Source organism: Maylandia zebra, linkage group LG20, assembly GCF_041146795.1.
Source record: "Maylandia zebra isolate NMK-2024a linkage group LG20, Mzebra_GT3a, whole genome shotgun sequence".
Classification (NCBI taxonomy): domain Eukaryota; kingdom Metazoa; phylum Chordata; class Actinopteri; order Cichliformes; family Cichlidae; genus Maylandia; species Maylandia zebra.
Genome location: NC_135186.1, coordinates 24,985,469 through 25,006,268, shown reverse-complemented (window position 1 = coordinate 25,006,268; position 20,800 = coordinate 24,985,469). Strand labels below are relative to the sequence as shown.

The 20,800-nt window shown below is 41.6% G+C and overlaps 1 protein-coding gene across 2 annotated transcripts in view; it reads left to right on the top strand.

Annotated features, from left to right (window-relative positions):
* Positions 1–4,047: 4,047 nt before the first annotated feature.
* Positions 4,048–20,800, top strand: part of fgd (faciogenital dysplasia) — a 52,190-nt gene continuing 35,437 nt past the window's right edge. Inside the window, exon 1 of one of the 2 annotated variants that reach the window (XM_004546150.3) lies at positions 4,048–4,391. In XM_004546150.3, the coding sequence (XP_004546207.3) occupies positions 4,370–4,391 (22 nt within the window). In that variant the 5' untranslated portion in view covers positions 4,048–4,369. Of the gene's footprint in view, positions 4,392–20,069; positions 20,215–20,800 lie in introns of those variants that run through there. The other variant, XM_012917844.4, reaches the window with a different exon arrangement.

Genomic DNA, 20,800 nt, shown 5'->3' with positions numbered 1-20,800 from the left:
GTATGAATGTTTTAAACTTCATCTATAAGCACTCTGAATGTGCAGATTACTCCAAACGAAGAAGTGAAAAAGCACAAGATTGACCCTCTGAATAAGAGGGCTAAAATTCTATACTTTGAAAGCTCAGATGCTCTTAGGTACTTTAAAACCATCTTTTCTGTCCACCCAGATCAAGTTTATTGTCAATATTAAGTCAAGGCTCCCTCTCTTTATTTTGTTTTTCTTCTGGTTTGGTTAATTCTGTATTTCTTCCTTTTAGAATATTCAAATATTTATTTTTATTTATCATTTTAGAAAAACATCCGATTCTCTCTAGAGCTATTCTCACACTCCTGTCATTGTTCAGTCTCCTCCTTTAGAGCTATGTGGGCATTTCTCAGATTGCTTCCAAAACATTCCTACTTTCTGATGAAAGTAGTTCATTTAAAGTCTCTGATAGACATTTAATATTTAATCCAAATAAAAGGTCTAGAAAGAGTTACGAGCTTATTTCGCCTTACGAAATTGTGGAATATCATCTTGACGCGTTGGATACAGTTTACCAAAAAAAACGCTGGCAATTTAGCAGTAGCATGTTTGCCTTGTGCCCTACACCGTTTGAAAATTAAGACAGCAGAAGCAGAGATACTCTTACTCTTGTCCTTTCCACCACTGCTTTTATCAGAACTAAAGTATGCAGACCCATTTACCTTTTTGGTAAATGTATTAAAAGTAATGTGAGCATTTTTAACAGTAAATTTATAGCACTTACTTACTATATCAGTGTTTTGCTATTATTTATGGGGGGCTGCTATGCATTAATGTGTAGGTTTTGGTATGCAAATTACAATAAATGACTATGTGATATAGCAATTACTTAGTCTTCTTCTTCCTTTGAGGAGCGTGAAGCACTGAAGTTCTGCCTGTGAATAAGTGCACTGGAAATATAAAGAGGCATAAAATATAAATCCTCAAAGTAGACACACCTAGAATTTGTATTTGCATGCAATACTTAGGAAATGTAATCATTTACATTGAGTCAAAATAAAAGTAAAGCATCACTGATCAGTCCACCCTACAGCTTTGTCCCATTGTCAGTCCTATATATAATATATACTGATTTCAGGTTTATATATAATAAACCTGAAATAAGTTATTATTAATGCTTAGTTGTGTCACTAAAAGACAGTGATGTGAATCAGTACACTTAAACCAAGTGCTATCATTTACCATTCATGTCCTGCAGATTTTTCAGCATCAGAGAATTAATGATAGCCAGTCGGGAGAAGTCAGCAATGACATCACTCCAGTAACAGTGGAGCTTTTGTTGTTGCCAGTCTTCCATTATCCCCCCCCCCCCCCCCCCCCCCCCCCCCCCCCCCCCACTGCCTGAGGAAATATGGGTCACTACATGGCATCAGTCTTGTTCTATTAATACTCAGCTGCTGCGATTATACCCAGGATGAAGAAGGATTCATGCAGCAGAGCAGCTGTTTTCACTACTCAGTTGATGCACTATCTATATTCACCACCTGGGGTCCCCATGCTACAACTGTTGACGTCTTTGTGAGCTGACCGAGTAACTGTAACTCTTCCAGTAACGGTGAGAGCTGCAGGCCTTAAGGGGGAGAGGGCGCGCTTCTTTGCACTTACAAAGAGTCTCCTTTATGAGTGTGCTCCGGGGCTGTCATGTGATGAATCCATGTGGAGCCTGAAGGAGCAGAGAGCTGTGATCAGCTGGTCTGAAAGAGCAACGGCAATCATCAACACCGCACACGCCTCGCGTGGATTCAAACACACACGTTAACACATTTCTAAACAACCCCACCGGAGGAGAAATAACACCAGCGAGAATCTTAAGCAATTTATGACCTGTGGAGTGTGAGCTCATCTTCACGATGAATTCAAAAATTCCTGAGTCCTGACACTGGATGCAGGGTGTGAGCGTCCTCCCTATTGTGACTCATAGATCTGTCTGTAGTATCTCCACGCAGCTGCTGGTGTGGTCTCAAAAAATGCAGCTTCGCCTGTGTCAAACAATGAAGTGTTGATTCAATCGATACCAGGCTTTAATTTGCACCTGAAAAAGAGTGAACAAATGACGACTGGCACCCAATTCTGGAGTGTGATTATCATGTGATTGGGACATTTATACCACGGCACTTTCAGATGAGTGTAAAAAGCTCTGTGGAGCTCGTGTCACACTTATCTATGCTGACTTTCGCACCAAGCTTTCTGCTTGGCTGCTCATCTGCCACTCTGCTTTTCTTCCTCTCTTCATCCTAATTGCCATTTTTCACATCCTCCTCTGTCTCTCACTTCCCCCAGTCTCTCATTTTCCTCTTTCCTCCCTCTCTCTGAATGCAGTTGTTTCACTCTGCTCTGTGGTTTTGAGTGGAGGAGCCCCGGGGAAGCAGAGCACAGGATGTATCCCAGAGGACTGTTTGGTGCTCTATTTTCTATGGACCAGCATGCCCTAGAAAGACAGACAGACAGGCCGAAAGACAGGCAACCCCATGCACCCAGGGGGCACTGGGCCCCCGATCTATTTAAAAACACAAATCCAGTCATCCACAAAACACTTGGCCTTTTAGACTCTGCACTGACATGTTCAGAACTTTTCTCTAAAGCAAAGAAAACGTACAAAGTTACAGTAAAAGAAGAATATTTTGCTGCTCTTGTGTCTTTAAAGTGGAAAGCCGAAAAGTGGAAAATGTGTGACTCAATAGTGTAGTCACAGAGGTCATATACATGTGGGAAGAGAGGAATGAAATATAATGTGTATTCACTGCTTATTAGAGAGGAGCACAGGTCAATGAAGCAGCCTTCTGCCTGGCAAGCAGCCAGACAAAGAGGTGTTATCATTAGAAGCCCTGCTGTTGTCTATGTGGATCTGAGGCTCGTGACAAGTGTGAAGCACCAACAGTGGCCTTAAAAGGGGTTAATGGTGCGTAGCTGAACAGACACAAGTTTCAAATACGTGGGTGGGAGGCTGCACAGAAACACAGAGCGAGGGCTGTGGAAAGTTATTCGCTACAGGATCCTGAAAATTAGGGAAAAATAAAAAAATTAATCAAAATGATCACTGAGAAGCAACACTGATGCGCTAAAAGTGTATGTGTTAAGCACAAAATGAGTCCATACTACTATAATCCCACAATATTAATACATTACTAGCTCGTGCAGTTTCATTTTTTCAGCCTACAGGGGTTGGGCGGTATCCAGGGAGTTAAGATAAATCTCATGGATGTGATATGAGTAAATGTTACCCTTATTTTCTCGCTTCATTACTTACATATTAGACATGTTTATCTTTTGGCTCGTCTGAAACGTTTAGACATTCAGTACAAGTACAAGAGTAAGAGGTGTTGAAGGAAAAAAGTAGTCAAGCTACATATGTGCTTCATGAGTAAATGTTCTTAGTTATATTTCACTACTGCAGACTGCAGACACCCCCGGTGACCTTTCCTCATCGACTGTATCATGTGGAGGTTTAGAGTTAGGGCATGCTTATAATATCCTTATAAGATGAGAGCTTAACTTCTGCAGATCCATGATTTGTTTTCTGCTTCGGTTCCTTGTTTCCTTCAACAAGCATTCACCGAGTCAGCAGATGTTTGATGAGACAGAAAAACCAACTGAACCAATTAAAAGATGAGGAGAAAGCCTGCTCAGTGACATGGAAATGCTGTGCCAGTTAGTATTCATGTTCCAGGAACTATTTCCTAGCTAATAGGCAAATGTGGGGATTTCAGAGCAGAACCATCTACTGAAATAGGCCTCATCCTTTTCATGGCTTCATGTGACAACTCATGCCTCTGTCCCAGGGCATGTGAAATGCACAAGGATAGAGGGTCTACTTTTAAAAACGGACAAAAAAAGAAAGAAAAATGATAAAACAGTGAGCCAAAAAGAAGAAAAAGAAAAAACAAAAAGCTTGATTAGTTTGTAAAAAGATCAAATTATCTTTTTTTTTTCCTCCAGTGCTTAGCTTTCACTGCACTCAATGAATGGGGTTGTAGTGCTCGCGCCTCGCACCGGCGGGAACGCGCATTTTCTTTTCTTCCAGCGGCACAGAGGAGAGACTTCTGTCTGTCAGAGGGAGGAGAAAGGACTATGTGGAGGAATATAAACCTCTTGTTCTGCGCAAAACTGATTCGGATAACGTCTCTCGCGTCTGTTAAGAAGCCATGAAGTCACCATAGTAGGTCTGTGTGTATTTTTTTATTTTTATTTTAGTCGGCGAACAGGAAAAGTGAAGCTCTGAAGTGCAGGCGCTCCTCCGAGTTTAGCCCACAGTACGCTGGATCCACGGCTGCTGCTGTTGCTGCCAGTTGCTCCGAGAAAAAGAAGATTTTAACAGAAAGAGGCGAGAAGAAGTTTGTGCAAAATGCAAGGAGTTTCAGCTACCGGTGAGTAAAACGAATAACTGCGAGCCTCCCTCTCTGTGTCTTTATTAACCCTCTGCGGTTTTCAAGAGTTGTTTCCAAATGGCTACGGCTGGTATTGCGCACAGGGTTTGAATACCAGAATGCTTTTGCCAGCTGTCAACAGGGCAGCTGCAGGCCCGCATCAGCCCCACAACAAAACTCAGAGCTTGTTTGCTCGTTTGTCGACTTTATCCGCATAACTGAAAAGAGGTATTTCTGTTGTATGGGAGACTGGAGCTGACAGGGCAGGAATAGTAGCGAACCAGTGCCAAACCTTGAGTGAGGGAGCTGTGACCTCACTGCTGCCCCTGTCTGACGCGCCCCTCTCTCATAAATATCCCACACACGTATGTTTAGTAATGAGTGACCGGAAATCAAACACCGCGTTCTAATAATGATCATAAGAAGAGGACTCATTTATTATCCTGCAGTAGTGTGTGTGTGTTTGGCCATAAGAGCTACACACTTTCTTCCAGGAATGTGATTTAAGAGGAGGGGGGAAGTGTTTGCTATCTGAAAGTGTTGCAAGTGTGTCTGTCTGTGCAGCTATGTGGCTGGATGATAGAGGGACATCTTGGCCTAAGGGGAGTGACAGTGTGTGGTTTCCTCTTTGCAGTGTGGGCAGCCATGTTTTGATGCTGAGATCCTTTGAGAATCTTTCCTGCATTTCTATTTCACCACGATCAGAAGAAGGAGGAGGAGGGGGGGGGATTTGTTTTTCTTTTCTTTCTTTCTTTTGTTCATCACACACCGTGTCCAGATCATTGTTCCTGTGTCATGCATTTTGCTTTGCATGGCCTGGAGATGACAGATCTGGGGCATTAGACTTCATATTCCTATCAAACAACCCCAAAAAGTTTACTGCCAAAGTTCGTGCAAATCTCAAGATCTTTCACAGAGGCCTGGGAATGAAGCGCTAGCATGCAGACAAAGAAGAGTATGGGGGAGGGCATATGAGAGAAAGAATGATAGAGATGAAGTGCTGATGGGACGATATGGAGCTGCAGCAGAGGTGAGCTATGCAGACAGAAAAAAAAAGAGCGTGTTTGCTGTGAGACTCAGGGGAGGAATCGATCTGCTGTCCTTCTGGCTGACTTTCTTTTTTCCGGCAGTCCAGCAGTGTATCGTTTCTCTCCCACACACATTCACTCCCAAGGCCTTGCTCCCTATTTATTTATTTATTTATTTTGCAGTTCCCTCTTTCTCTCCCACACTGTCCCAGATCAATCTCTGCCCCGCTCTTCCACTTTGTGGCCGCCTTAAACAGCCCCCATCAAAACACACACAGCTCTATTGCTCATCGCAGCTACCATCAGATGAAATACCTCCCCCCTCCCTACTTCCCCAAAATATATTCCTTCCACATGGGAACCCCAACCGGCCTGTGCACTCTCTAATGCTTATTTTTGTGTTTATATGATGGGAGGGTCAAACGGGTTGGAAGCTGCTTGCATCAAATCGTTGGAGAATCTATTAAAATAAACCACATCACAAATAAACTGCGGTTGGATAGATAGTGTGCCTCTCAGTTTGAGGTCTACCTCAGTCCTCAGATTGTTTCCAACTCCATAAACCTTTCTGACAGACTTCAGTCTCCGTCTTACACTCCCTTTGCACCGTGTCTGGTTGAAAAATGGGAGGACGTGTCCCTCACAGATGGAGGACAATAGTGGTTCACGTAGGGCAGCTGGATGCTCCATCTGGCTGTTTAGGTTATTTGTTATTAACAAAAGCTATTGGGCTCGTCTGGGCTAATGTAAACATTTCCCCTCCATGTTAGATAAACAAACAGCAGAGGAGTTATGGTGAACGATGGTGCGATTTATATCTGCCCAGCAAGAAAAAGGGGGAATGGCCATAAGTTATTGTGAGATTGAGCCTAAAACCTCAAAATTAAGCTAAAGCAGCATTTTTTTAGTGATCATATATTGAATGTAAACAGCAAGAGGGTTTTTTAGAACTAGCTGTTGATCTCCAAGGAAGGAGTTTCACTTTCCAGGCATGAATTAAATATCAATATTTACATTTTCCACTTGCTGTACATCTCTTCTACTTTTACAAGTGCTGTCTGAGTTGGGTTGTATGTCGCCTTACGCGCTGATGACATCTGCATCTGTAGCCTTCGTGTTTTCCTGCTGTCTGTCTTTGTGTCTCGTTCTTTTCCAGGTGCACATTGAGCCTATTCCTCCAAATTTGGCAAATTTGGCCTCAGTAATGAGACGGTTAGAGTTTGGTGGTCACTGTGACCTCCCATCTGTGCTACTGTTTCGAACATCAAGGGAATTTCATTACATTTGACCACAAATGTTCACTTGAAATAAAACATAAACTGATAGGTGAATATGATTAAAACAAATTTCTAATAGGGAAAATGCATAAATCATAATATGTTGGCCTGATCCCAGGTCCCCCTCTTGGACCCATCTAACACAAACTAAAGTAGGGTTTCCCCTTTCTTTTGGGGGTCAGTGGTTGGTGGTCATCTGCCTCTTCAAACAGAGAGCAGAGGACAATTTGAAGGTCAGGATCACTGTGACAACATCATTTTCTGCAAAAAGAGAGACATGGCCATTAATCAGTGCCATAAGTCAGTTACAGAACGAGAGACGGATGTAAACGCCTCATACAAGTTGTCATTTGATCCAAGAATTGATTATAGCTACTTTACAAGGATGCAAACTTTAAGGTTATTTATACTTAATCTATATTGCTCACGGTATAACAGCTCACAAACACAGCAGGAACAGTGAGGAGCTAAATCCGAACATACTGTCAGTTTCTAACACATGTATCTGCGAAAGATGTGACAGGTCTTACGAATTTGGATGGAGTCAGCAGCTACTATCAGTGTACACGGGGTTGTTTATAATGAAGGCAACAACTTGCTGATTAATACTAACCAAAGACAAACTCATAGTATTCCCGTAGGAACCAATCTCAAGCACATCCTCTACATCTCTCTACTCCTCCATGTCTCTTATCTGTGTGTATGTGTGTGTGCATGTGGGGAAGGCAGCATGACTCAGTTTCAGGGCCATGCAGAAGCTTCGGGCTCTTTCCCGGCCTGCCTGAGTGTCACATTGATTTCTCTAATGGTGGTCATGTGTGGGTCCCGCTGTTGCAAAGACTTCAGCTTAAACGACACTCAAGTTTTGCATTTGTGTGTCAGTAGAAAAGAGCCTTCAGAATCCATTGACCCCCTTTTTTTTCTTAAATCGGGCACTTTTTTTTGGAAAGCCTTTTTTTCCTACACTACATCACATGAAGGATTACCCATTTAAAGTTGCATCTGCACATGGTGTTTTTTTTTCCCAGTCACACATAGAGATACATATCTGTATTAAACCATCTGTCCACTCAGAATAAGTAACAGCTTTTTGTGCACTGCTAAATGGTGTGAAAGTGTAGCTTTACACCTGATAAGATAGTTTAGCTGGTTTGCTTGTGTGACTTTGGTAAGCGTGACTAAGCAAGAGCCCATGAAACACTTTTACAAAAGTATCGTGACTTCACAACACAACCTGATTGAATCTAAACAGAACTGCGTGGGATAAGAAACTGGTTTGCTTTGGTATGGTTCATAGTTACTAGTTACAGTGAACAGACTTTCTACTTCTATTGAAGCTCCTGCTTAACAGGTTCTCCCGTCATTTCCGGGCTGGTTGCTTTGAAAGGTGTGTTTTGAATCATGGAACTGTTGTTACGTGAATAAGCATAGTTACAGATACACGAGAAATCATTAGTAAATAAAAAAAAAAAAAATCCACAGCTGTCCCAGTTTTATTTATTGTTATATCTTTGCAGTTTTGAATTTGTTGTGTTTACTGGATTATCAGTTTAGTTAAAAACTGACAGTAATACCTACCTAAAAGAAAACAGCAAAAAAACAAACAAACCCCAAAAACCTGGTTATGTAAGAGAAAGCTGTAACGAGCAGTGACACAAAAGACACTCAGGGGTGCAGCTGCTGTGTAACAAATGTTCAAACTGCACCTTGTATAATGTAACTGTGCGTGACAGCTCACCTGTCTGACATGTGGAAAAAGTGTCTGTTAGATCCCGACCAAACCTGTTAGTGATTTATAAATATGTTATTATAATAATGAAGTTGGCTAATGAAAGATGCTGCTATTATGGTGGTAAGTGCATAGTTTTGCAAATTCCCTTTATATGTGGATCTCAGTGTATGATGTTGTAGGTGTTTAATGAAATTCAGTGTCTATAAATAGTAAATGGACTGGTTCTTATGGCACTTTTCTACTCTAATTGATTAAGTGATTGATTGGTGTTTAATATGATTTCTAAATGTCAATCCCAATTTCAACTCATTGTTACTGAATTTTATTAATCTAACCTGTCACCGATTCTGCTTTTGCAACCTTTTGGTTTGTGATAGATGCCCAGCTATTAAGAAAAGTAAATGAGGTGAAACGTAGCTTACATGAGAATTATTCACGCCTCTTTTGCTTTGTTGACGCTAAAATGCGCTGATGTTCAGAATTGATTTTGTAGTCTGTTTTGAGAAAGCTTGTGTTTTTCATAAAGGATGGGCTTTGAGGCTTCCTTTGATTTGAAATGATTTGTTTGGGCAGCGAGAGACAAAGAGGCTAAAAGCAGGTGGAATTTGCAACTCTGCATAATGTTTTCTCCATTTTATGGCAAAAATCTGACACATACTCATTCTCAGGCTCATTCTGTCATTTTTAAAGGTAAGAATGAATTTCTCAGGAACGTTAATGTAAAGGTCTGAAAATGGCTTAAAAATCTTCCCTCTTTAACAGAGAGGTAATAGTTCTATAACTAGTACTAATAGTACTATTACTAATTACTATTACTTATGAGATAATTTTGTTTGTGTTTGCATTATTGTATCCACCTACTTTACCGGTGAAAGTAGAATAATTAACAGATGTTGCACTATGGGATCACACTGCTTCCAGAGAGTGTTTAGAGATTAGTGAGAGCGAGCTGCACTTTGATAGTGAGTATAGTCGGAGTATTGAGTCAAAATTCTGTTTGGTATTAGGATGTTTCTGATCAGAGTAGCAGTTCTTCCTGCACAAACTGTTTATACTGGAGGTCTCTTGGCTTAAAGTCTGGCTGACACACACACACAGAAGGCGGAAGTGACCTAGTTTTCCTAAATGGTACCAACTGTTGAGGCCTTCTATAAATGAGTAGAATAACTTGGTGTCACTTGATAAACAAGTGCCATGTTAGATTCTGAGAGACTAAATTAATCTCATGCTGCTAATCTTGATGTGTCAAACTGTATGCAAGCCAGATGCATGTCTGAAAAACTTCTGAGAGTGTGTATGTGTGTGTCTGTGCGGGATTTATTGAGTTTAACTCTGCGCTTGCTCTCAAAGTGGAAGAAAAAAAATTATCTGAAATCAGCAATTTTGCTTTGAGATATGATCCTAGAACAGTAGGCTGACTCACCCAAAATGTCTGTCTCAGTCACAGGAATAGAAGGAATGGAGGTCCATTCCTCCAAAGCCTTTTGTGTCTATCTGTATCTTTGTCTGTTCTCCCGTCTGCTGTCTGTCTGGATTGGACCTACCCTGATGAGGGGGATTTTCCTGGGAAAGTCATATGGAAAGAAAAAAAAAGGCTTAATAGTAAAAGCATGTTCCATTATATTTCTTTCCCTTTGTGTGTGTGGTGTGTGTGGTATGTGTGTGTGTACATTTTATGAGTGGAGCTCCTTTTTAGCACACTGAAGGCATTGTGTTTTTCCTCCTCTGATCATCAGAAGAGCAACCTCTATGAAACTGTGGCTTCCTGTACACACTGGGGCGAGGCAGGGTATCTAGAGAGGAGAGAGCATCTATGAGTTTGTGAAATGCATTTCCCACCATTTGTTCTTTTCAATATTATTAAAAAAGATTCAGTCCAAACTCAAACTCATGCAAGAAATCTAAAAACAGTGGAAAAGGTCTAGAGGTGCATGGAAAGATGACCTTGAAGGGAAGGTTTGAGATCATCTAAATTGGATAATTTAAATGTTTAGGTATTTTTTCCCTCCTTAAACAAAATAACAATACAAAATATTGAATACGACCAGCTTTCGGGATTATGTTAAACCTTATTTAAAATGTCCAGTCCAGTTTAGGGATGCACTAGTGATTTTTTTCTCTCTCTCTATTGTATAAGGATTTTCCAGAAACTCACTGAATCCTGTTATTTCCTCCCAGGATTGTATTACTTTATTTGGCCCTTTTTCGTTATGAGCAGGGACTGTTATAAAAACTCTCTGTGGTAGTGCTTTCAAGGACGCTGCTGCTGAGAAACAAAAATAAGCCAATCAATAACCAAACAAGGACATGTGAGTTTGGTTATTTCTTCTACTACAGGGTTGCTGCTTGTCCTTGAGCCATAACTCTTTGTGTTTGTGCACTGGTTAATGACCATCAGCGTGGGCTCCACGTGTATACGTTTCCCATCTCAAAGCTCCAGATGTTGAAATCTGCACCCCAGTGAAATGACACCAGTGGCTCACTTGAAGGTTGGAAATCAATCTAAAATACAGACGTGCCTTAGAGAATGGTTAGCAAAGCAAATAAGTTGTATATCTTTTGGAAACCCGGCAGTCCTTGATCTTTCAGCTAATTTAATTCCTCAACAATTCCCACCCTCCTTCTAACCCCCCCCACACACACACACACTCATTCACCTGACGTCGCCATAAACCATGTTGTAAATGTCTTCCTAAGTCTTGCTGATTGCAGCCAACAAAGACAGCCTGTGTTCAATTCTCCATGCTCTCTCCCCTGGGTGCCCTCCCACCCTACACCCCCCTCTGCTCTGCCCTTCTGTTGTTATTAACCATTGTCTCTCTCCCTTTCCTCTTCCTTCCTTTAAGCCTGTGTATTTTTGGTCCTTTAGAACGAGCTCAAGATTCTGCAACTAAGAGCAGACGCTTATTTGACTTGTTTAAAATTTTTTTTATTCTAACACCTTCTTTTTAACACTGCAGACACACACACAGCCTCAAGGCCTGTCAGTCAGCAGAAAAAAAGTCAACTTTTTCTGCCTCTGTTCTCTTCAACTGTCTTCCGCACTACCAGTCTTAGACTGTCACAGAGTAGCTCCTTTTTGGATGCCACGGCTGTTTGAACAGGGCTCTTATTTAGTCCAGTATAAGGCGATACCAAGTGTGAAAGTACTGTACTGTCTGGAGCCTTTCTGTATTGGATGTATGCATTTTAAGGGTCGTGACCCCAGCTGCTATGACAGTGTTTCTGTCTGTTAGGAGAAGAGATGCTGCTTTCACTCAAACAGCTTTGTGTGATGATTTGTTATGACTGCAGACGTGTCTGCCCCAGCGAAACCCGGCTGCCTTCAAAGCCCTCCTGTCACTCGAAATATCACCAAAGAAATGAAACTAAGCAGGAAAAGCTGCTTTTTCTTCGTAACTTCTTTTTTAAGATCGAATTTTAAAATGTCGCAAATTTGACGTTGTATTGTTGCCACACTGAGTGCACAACTGCTGTGGTACCACTAGGTGGCACTGTTAGGTTACTCCTGGCGACCTCCAGAGCTGATTAAGAAGAGAGCATTTCCTAACCATACTCTACAGCCTAGATTTAAACAAATAAACAACGAATTTTTTTTCATAATGTCTGAATTTTTGCTTGTTATGTGATAATTTTATTTCTTAAATGTATTTTTAAGAGAAAAAAAAATTATTCTGTGGGGAGAAAAAAGAGCAAAAAGCAGGTCCTGTCTTTCTGGATTCATTCTGCATCATGGCTATAACCCTAAATACCTCAGCAGAGTTATGAAGACTTCCCTTCAGTGACAAGACAAACAGGAAGACCTACAGCAGATCATGTGGCTGTGACAGAGCACATATGTAATCATCACTGAGTCAGTCAGTCTTATAAGAAAAGACTGAATACCGAGACAGGCTAAGTACTGTTGTAAGATCTTCAAGGTATTTAAAACAACCTGCCTGCCAAGTCGCTATGGAAAATGATCATAAGCCAGAAGGGCTGGAATCTACTGGGCCACACCATATTGTATTTGTTCTCATTTCTAATACTTACAGTCTTAGGGAACATATGCTAAAAATAAATATATGTCTAATATTTGGAGATTCAGGTCATGAACATAAAAGCAGTGGCAGTGCTGTCTACGCTGTCTGCGGGTTCTACACAGATCTGAAGCTCTAGTGACAGAGCTGCTCTCGTTCTGGGTGACCTCGAGGTGCTTCGCACTGAAGGTCACCCTGGCAACAGCCGGCTGATTCTCGGCTGTCTCCTCTCCTTTCTTCTATCGTAGTCTGCCCTGCCCGTCGGCCATTTATCTTGCTGTAGTGCTTTGCTTCTGTAATGACTTTGTGAAACAAGATATCACTGTGATATTGGAGCAATATCCGTGCCGCTTTAATGGCTGCAGTTCGAAAGGACTTGCATTTTTCGACAGTAGTTCTGAATTTTCACATCCTTGCGGTAGGATGCATCACCTAGGCCCTGCCTTTGTTTTGAAAACATCACCCGGGGATTTGAACTGATGAGTTTACGAGCACTTAACTGTACTGCCCTCTCCCAGCATGCCTCACCCAGCCTCAGCTCTCATCACAGGACAGTCATAACACCCTGCACCTAATGAGGAGATGAGAGCCACATCCACACAGATGGTTCCTGTTCCTGTGGCCTGCTGTGGATAATCTTTGTCAAACAGTTATTTCAGGTTTTGCCATTTCTTTTCGTTTTGTTTTGGGGACTTTTTTGGGGGGGGGTGTTGCATCCCTAATTCACTAACAAGCTCTTCACTAGATTTACAGCGATCCTGAAAGGTCAAAATGCAATAAAACAACAAGCCGCCTCAGGCTGCTCAGCATCTGTGTTTTTGCGTATGCATGTCTGCATGTGTGCGCACATCTGCGAGCAAGCGTGCCTGTCAACTGATTCCCTGAAAAGCGTGTTCTCTGTAGGCTGCTTTAGGTGCCCGAAGCAAAGTTGTTGTAATTAATTTCTTCCAAAAGGACCCTTGAAATATGAGTTGTGTGTACTCTGGATTGTTAAACTGTCGTCTACCACGGTGCTGCTGTTCAACAGTGAATGATGAGTCTCATTAAGCTAGGAGCGCCACACACATGCTGGTCTTCTGCAGCGTGACCCCGCTGATATGTCTTCTTGCGTTCAGCCGGTGAAAAAAAAAGCGAAACAGCTAGACGCGCATCATCTTCGGCTAATCTGTTTGCCAGCTGGGAGACTGTGCCAGCAATACACTTATTGGGAAAGCTCTCATAACCACAACAAGCTTCAACCCTATTACAATAAGTAGCTTGTGGGCTCGGTTCTCTGAATGACACTCAGAGAAGGATTGCATCATTCTTGTCTCTAATCCAGTAGAAGAAATGTGACTGAGTGAGTGCTACTGTCAGTTTCAGTGTTTGAGATAGCTGAGGTATAAATATGTTGACTCATTCACAACCAGAATTTGCAGATGCTTTGCATTCTGCAGGTCACTCGCTCCTGTTGGTGATCGGAGTATTAAAGTTAGCAATCTCCAGATATTTGGTTCTCACGTAAATAACTGCTTCATATTTTGGGTCACAAACATGCAAAGAGGCAGTTGAACTGTAAGATTCTAAATGACAGAACTGATGAGCAGATTTGACATATTATCTTCCAGGTGAGACTGTAACGATAAACACATCAAGAGTTAAATGGTGTTGGTTCAGTGAAGCATGGATCATTTTTCACATCGCCCTTTTGGCTGTGCTTTACTTGCACGTGCACAATCCATCATGTCATACAGCTACTGGTGACAAATGCCCTTGTCTTAATGCATGCTAGAGACTTTCTCATTTGACATAAATACATACACGCACACACATAATGCAGATCTTGAAAATGGAGCTCATATTTTTGCAGTTTTATGCCTGGCAACAAGGTTGTTTGTGACGTTGCTCTGCATGTTTGTTGTGCTGGTGAAGCTAGTTGCACCACATCATCATCCTCCCTCTAGTTGTCTGACCTCACATACCTCATGTTTTCATTTCATTTTGTGCCAACTTTTTTCCTTATTTGAACTATTTATTTTGACTCTTTCTGTTTCTCTTTCTATCTCTGCTGCACTGTAATCTCTACTGAGCCGTGCATAATCACAGGCCATCTGGGCGCTGTAGGGAGAGATGAGCCTGCAGCTCGTCAGATGACCAAACCCATCATGGGTGGATAGAAACTTGCGTGTGCACTGCATCCTAATACACACACATGCACACAATCACACCTTTTAATAGTTACAAACCATCACAGGGCTGTACGCTTTCATCACACCTTTTAAGACCATAATCAAGGACATGCACCCTGAACAACGAACTGCATTGTTGCACAATGGAAGTAACTGCCGTGGTATTTGGAAACAAATCACACGTCTTTCAGCACTGTTTATTGATCTTACATGGCCAGAATGTTATGAATGTTTGTTGAAGTTGATTACCGGTAAGCTTTAAAGCATCTCTCCTTTCTTGTTTTTAAAATGTAGGGGTTTTTTTAAAGACATTTTTCAGATGTTTATTTTTAGATGCATTGACAATTGTTGGGAGGCTTTGTTTGCACTTACAGCAACATAATGATGTCTTCATCACAGGCCCAACACACAACCCTGTGTTATATACATAAATTATGTAAATATAGGCACTAATAAAGTGACAAATCCCGTTAATCCAATGTTGCCATGATACAGATTTTAAAATGTCATCAAACAGTTGGTGAATCTCTATCTTCTTGCAGTATTATCTGTATTAAAACCTGATGGATTTGTCGATAATACCAGCTGATATTATCACACAGCAGTTACCTCTGCATATTTGATTTGGCAGTTTTTTATGCAAGATGTCCTTCCTGATGCAGCTCTTGGGGTCAGGCAAATGTATAAACCACTATACAATGAAGTCCCATCAGAAATAACATTTATAATGACCAAGGAATGAAAATGAAAAAGGTAAAGCAAATAAAGGAGAAACACCCTTCAACCATGCTGAGTGTTGATGTTGCGTAGTTTGTCCACCAGAGGAGACTCAGCAATTTGGTGAGAACAGTTGGATAATTGTAAATAAGTAATTAAATAATAAAACAGAATGAATATTAGGGAAATTGGCTCATGTTTCCTGAGTATCGACTGATATACTGGAGTCACCAAATATCACCTAATATCGACATTAGTCTTAACAATCCTATATTGGTCTGCCTTAATTTTTATTAATATATTTTGTATTATTACATAACCTGTTACAACAAAACATTTTAAGTGCAACAATATTGTTTAATAAAAGCTGGTGCTAAATCATAGATTTATTTCTCTACTTTTTTGTTTTAGACTTCATTTCCAGTTTAGCATAAACATTCCCTACAGGTTTTTTTTTCTATTTTCATTCATTTTGGGAATGTAGTATCTTAACTATTTGCCTTTTTCTTTTTCTTCGTTCTTTGCTGTGCACCCACAACTGCTAACATGCCCTAAGGCCAGGCACCCTCAGACATCATGGGACCAGCGTAGAAAAATACTTTCTAGAGCGCCCCACCTCCATCTGCTGCAGTCTTAATAGAATGTAACAGCTGTTCTAGTGCATCGTCTTTCTGTCTGTGGTGGTGGGGGGTTAACATAGATACATGGATTATGCTGGGCTCCAGCCTCTTTGTAATTCAGATAAGACCTCTCCACTCCTGGAGATAAGTTTAAATATTAATAATGAATTAAAAGATTCTCCTCTGGGTGAAATATTAATGAGCTCTTCTTTAAAGAGAGCCTTTGACTCCTAAGAGAGGAGGGATGACATTGCGCTTGTTAGAGTAATTTAAAACATCTCTTTGATTTTTTTTTTGTTGCTGCTTGAGGATGTTTAAGGACTTAAGGCCAAGGTGAATTTCAGGGTCAGTATTTGATCTAACAGATATTTGGAAATGCCCATTCAAGTAGCTTTTGAACAAGGCTAAGTGACGTATACCAACAAAATCTGACACATGAGCTCAACTGTCTGTACTCATAACTAGAATCTGAAAGCTCTAATTGATCCTTCTATTGAATCTTTGTGAGTGCAGTTCCCCTTTGAGAAAGCTGATCCGGAGGCTTACCGCATCAAGGTGAATGTGTATCAGTAACAGCGGAAGACTAACGCTGTGTCCTTCCTCAACCTCTATCTTCTGCTGAGATTTCTCTAGTTGTTGTGTCTTCCTGGCACTGCAGGACCTTCAGGGACGTGAGAATGTGAAAGATTTCAATTTTCTCAGCTCAAACTCTCACACCTGTGTGTGTGTTTTTTAATAGTTTGCTAGTGGTGAGGGGTAGATTTATTCATATACATATGTGCTTGTGTTGTTTTTCTATGTGAGGACTGTTTGGAAAAATCCTGGAGTCGGGTCAACATGCTGTGGAACGTGAATTGCCTCCATGACAACACTACAGTGTCCTCCCTCCTGCTACCATCTGCAGGGTGCAATCAAGTGTGCCATGATGGCAACAGCTCACTGATTGATCTGAACTATTTAAAATATGCTGATTTATATATGTAGATTTGTGTACCGAGTCCTCTCTGACTCTAACTGGGCCAAGTCCTCAGTGTGCGCGTTGTCGTCAGTGCTAGAAAGAATGGGGAAAATCAGTGTGTGTTTTTTGCAGACTAAATTCAGCGCAGTCCTTTGAAAGTACGTTGACAGAACTTTGGCAGGCCGTCAAACAGCTTTGATACTTTGTTTTGCTTATTGTTGACTGCATTCTTGTGGATGTCTTGTAGAAATCAGCAGGTGGGGAACTGCAGGAGTGTACACAACATACTCAAATTTCTGTATGTCCACAGACGATAGCATTGGTAGCTAGATTTGGCAGCGTTAAACTGTTATTTTACAGTTTACCTACAATTTTTCAGTCCAGTATGTTTCAGTGTTCCTTAATAGGAGATCTTTTCTTGTCTATCTTTTTAAATCATGGCAAGCTATCTTCCTTGTGACAATTCCTCTATTCCTTGAGGTGCATGGATATAGGAATACCGCCTTGTCTGACATTAAACAACTACAAAATAAATGCCTACCAGATGCGTCACTGGAAATTATTTTAATTATGTAAAATAACTGAAAAAAAAACCAATCACATCAATACTAAATTAATGAGGAAAAAATACTCTGCATTTACTGTATACAACTTAATTCCCGTTTACATTTTCTTACAGCCCAGAAGAAAAACATACATGTGATTTGTAGGGCTCGTCTCCCTCGCTGGTCTTCATGTTTTTCCTATTAAATCACAAAAAACATCCTTATGTTCCTTTGAATATACTCAGTTGAGTGATATTTTCCAGTAAGACACTGATGGAGTGGAGTGTGTGTTAGGCTATTGGTCATCCTGTTGGACAGATGTGTGTGGCAGATGCTATGTTTAGGTCAGTAGAGCGAAGAAGATTTAGACTAGCGCTAGTTGTCAATATTCCAGTGGTTTTTAATGTGTGACAGAGACTAAATAATCACACAAAGGTTCCTCTTTGTGGACAGATGGAAAAAGATTGTTGTTGTAATTAGTGAATGTAATAAAGGGTGACAGAAGGGAAGAAAAGCTGTGCCAGCTTGCTGTATCACTATCCTATGCAAGGGAATTCATCTCTATCTAAATGAGGTTATTCCAGCCTATAAAATGAAAATCAGTCGTCTCTTTGCTCCTTTTTTAAAAGCAGGTTCTGGTCTGAGCTGTGAATTCAGCCTTCGATTAATGAGAAAATCGCAGCAAGATGGCGAGAGGTTCAACATTCCTCCCTAACACACAGCTCACATTCCTGTCTTTGGTGTAAAGAGGGGGCATGAGCACCATGCCTCATTAGATAACCCACAAAGGCAAGGCTCTATTCTAATTTGAAATGGGTTTTTCCCCTTTTCGGATTGCCCTGCAGGGTGGCTGCAGCACTGATTCCCCGTCTGCTCTTTCCCTCCTGTGAAAAGATTTCACCTCGTCAGGTCTGCTGGGTTGAGCAGCGGATGTTAATGCCACGGAGAGCATTACCTCTTCCAGCGTCCAGCGTGATGCATAATTCACTATGCTGAGAATTTCACCCAGTTCAGCTAGAGGTGGCCTAGAATAAGCTGCTAGAGGTGAGTCGGTTTGCAAAGGAGTATGCATTTACTGCCCGTTCACCATGAATACAAGAGGATCAATCGGGACCTATTTTAACCCACTCTGAGCCACTCTCCTCCAGTTTGTAAAACCCTTCGTTTTCTGAATTTAAATCAAACTCAGACACCCATCCCCCTTTTCACATTCACCATCTCTTCCGCTCTTCTCGTCACACTCTGCTCTAAAGCCCTGTTATCGTTTTAAATCGAGGGTTTTCCAACAGTGTTTCCATGGTTATCGGTGGCATTTGTCTGTGGGTTCACAGCCGGTGTCGGGCAATGTCACCCCGTCTTTCAGGCTGATGTCAACTATTGAGTGTGTAGAGGGGGAACACGGAGAGACACGGAGGAAGGGGGTGGTTGTAATTATATGTGCATATGAAGAGGGTTCGAGCAGCTTGGGCGCGTCATCCTGGCAGCTTTTGTGATCCACATGTCTGTGGGGGGAAGTCACGCAGGGACACGGATGTACTCCCCGGAGACTTGTGGTTAAAGCAGCTCCCCGAGAGATACAAATGATCAGAAATACAGATGATGTTTGTTTTGGGGTTTGTTTTTTTTGCAATAGTGCTGAAGGTGTCAGTTCATAACAGTATTTATATAATGGATAATTTGAGGTTGTCAGATGTGAGTGAAAATCCAAAATATTTACATGGGAAAAAACATTGTAGAACAGTTCGAGCAACAGTTTGAGTAATTTAAACAAGAATAGAAATGCACAAATCTAAATATTTTCTACCTTTCTGTGTTTAATATCATTAAAATTTCAATAACTCTGCATTTGGGCTCTTTGCAGGATAAATCAAGCAATTAAAAGAACATTTTTATGAGTGTTTTGTGATCATTTTCTAATGTCATTAGCAAAAAAAATGTGTTTGTTGCCACACCCCTTCGTGTTTCCAGCAAATATCTGAAGAATATCCTCCCTTCACCTTCCCTTCACTTGAGCTCACTTATATCTTCACACACTCATTGAACTACTACAGGCACACCCACTAATACTTACACACACTTCCCCCATCTTTCATTCGGCTGCTTCTTTTCCTCTCTCCCTCCTCCACTCTACCCACTCTCACTTAACTCTCCCCTCCCTCTCCATCTCCCCGTTTTTCCCCCCCTTCCTCCAGCCCTCCTCCTCCTAACCAACCCGGGCCGTCATTAGTTTCCATGGTGACAGTTAGGGAGGTATTATTGCGTGTTGAGAAGTGCTCCTGGCTTCCTTTCAGATCGGTGGCGGCGGAGGCATTGTTTAGCCCACTGCTGTGAATGGTGTGGGGATCAGGACGGGGAGAGCGTAGGACAGGAGGAACGCATCTCTTTCCTTTTTTTTTTTTTTTGGGTGGGTGGGAGGGGGGGGTCCACTGACACTCTCTGCGTTTGTAGTCTGTGGAGGGAGGAGGAGGAGAAATAGGAGGAGGAGCAGGGAGGGAAGTAGAGGAGGAGAGAGAGGGATGAGTAAAAGAGGCAGCGTGGTGGTTGGAGAGAGTCGATGAGGGAGCAGGAGTAGTAGCAGCAGCACGTTCACACCGTCTCCCTGAGAGCGCCGTGAAAACATCCAGACTTCTCTCTGCTGCAGATCGGACTCTGCTTTTTACTGTTCATATGTTTGTCACACAGCAGGAGCGACAGAGATTTCAGACAGAGAGCGAAAACTGAGCAAACATCGGAGGTAGATGGCAAACTGAGTTTAGCCGGTGAGTTACTGATGTCGCTTCGTCATGTGTATATCTTTGTGGGAGCAAACATTAATTCATGAGCTCACTTGTTCAGCATTTAGTTTACATTTTTGTTTTAGTTTGTATGTGTAGCAGGTGCTGCCTCTGCTGCTGCTGCTGCTTCACAAAATTAATGTGTTTTCCTCCCAACCAAAACTCAGTCTGGGTTATGTTTGGGTGCATGGGCTTCTAGCTGTCTGATGAATGTGGGCTAATTCTCGCTGCCCTCTGAAATATACATGCAAGACTGCATGTTTTATTGAGTACGTACATTGGGGGCGATTTTCTGCTGCCTTGCTTCTTGGATACCCTGCAGTGCTTTTTCAGAGAGCAAGGCAGTATATGTGTGTTTTTCAGTTCGAGTTTGTTTGGTTTTCTCTTTCATCCAAACTGCAGTGGGTAATTAGGAGTGAGAGATGAGCCCCCCGGCTTCTCAAACAAGTGATATGAGGTGAATAATGTAATGAGCGACAAACGCTGCCAACTTCATATTACTGTCCTTTTTAATCACTTTCACTGAAATGACTTTTCAGCTGAAAATTTGGCAAGTTCCAGTTAATACAAG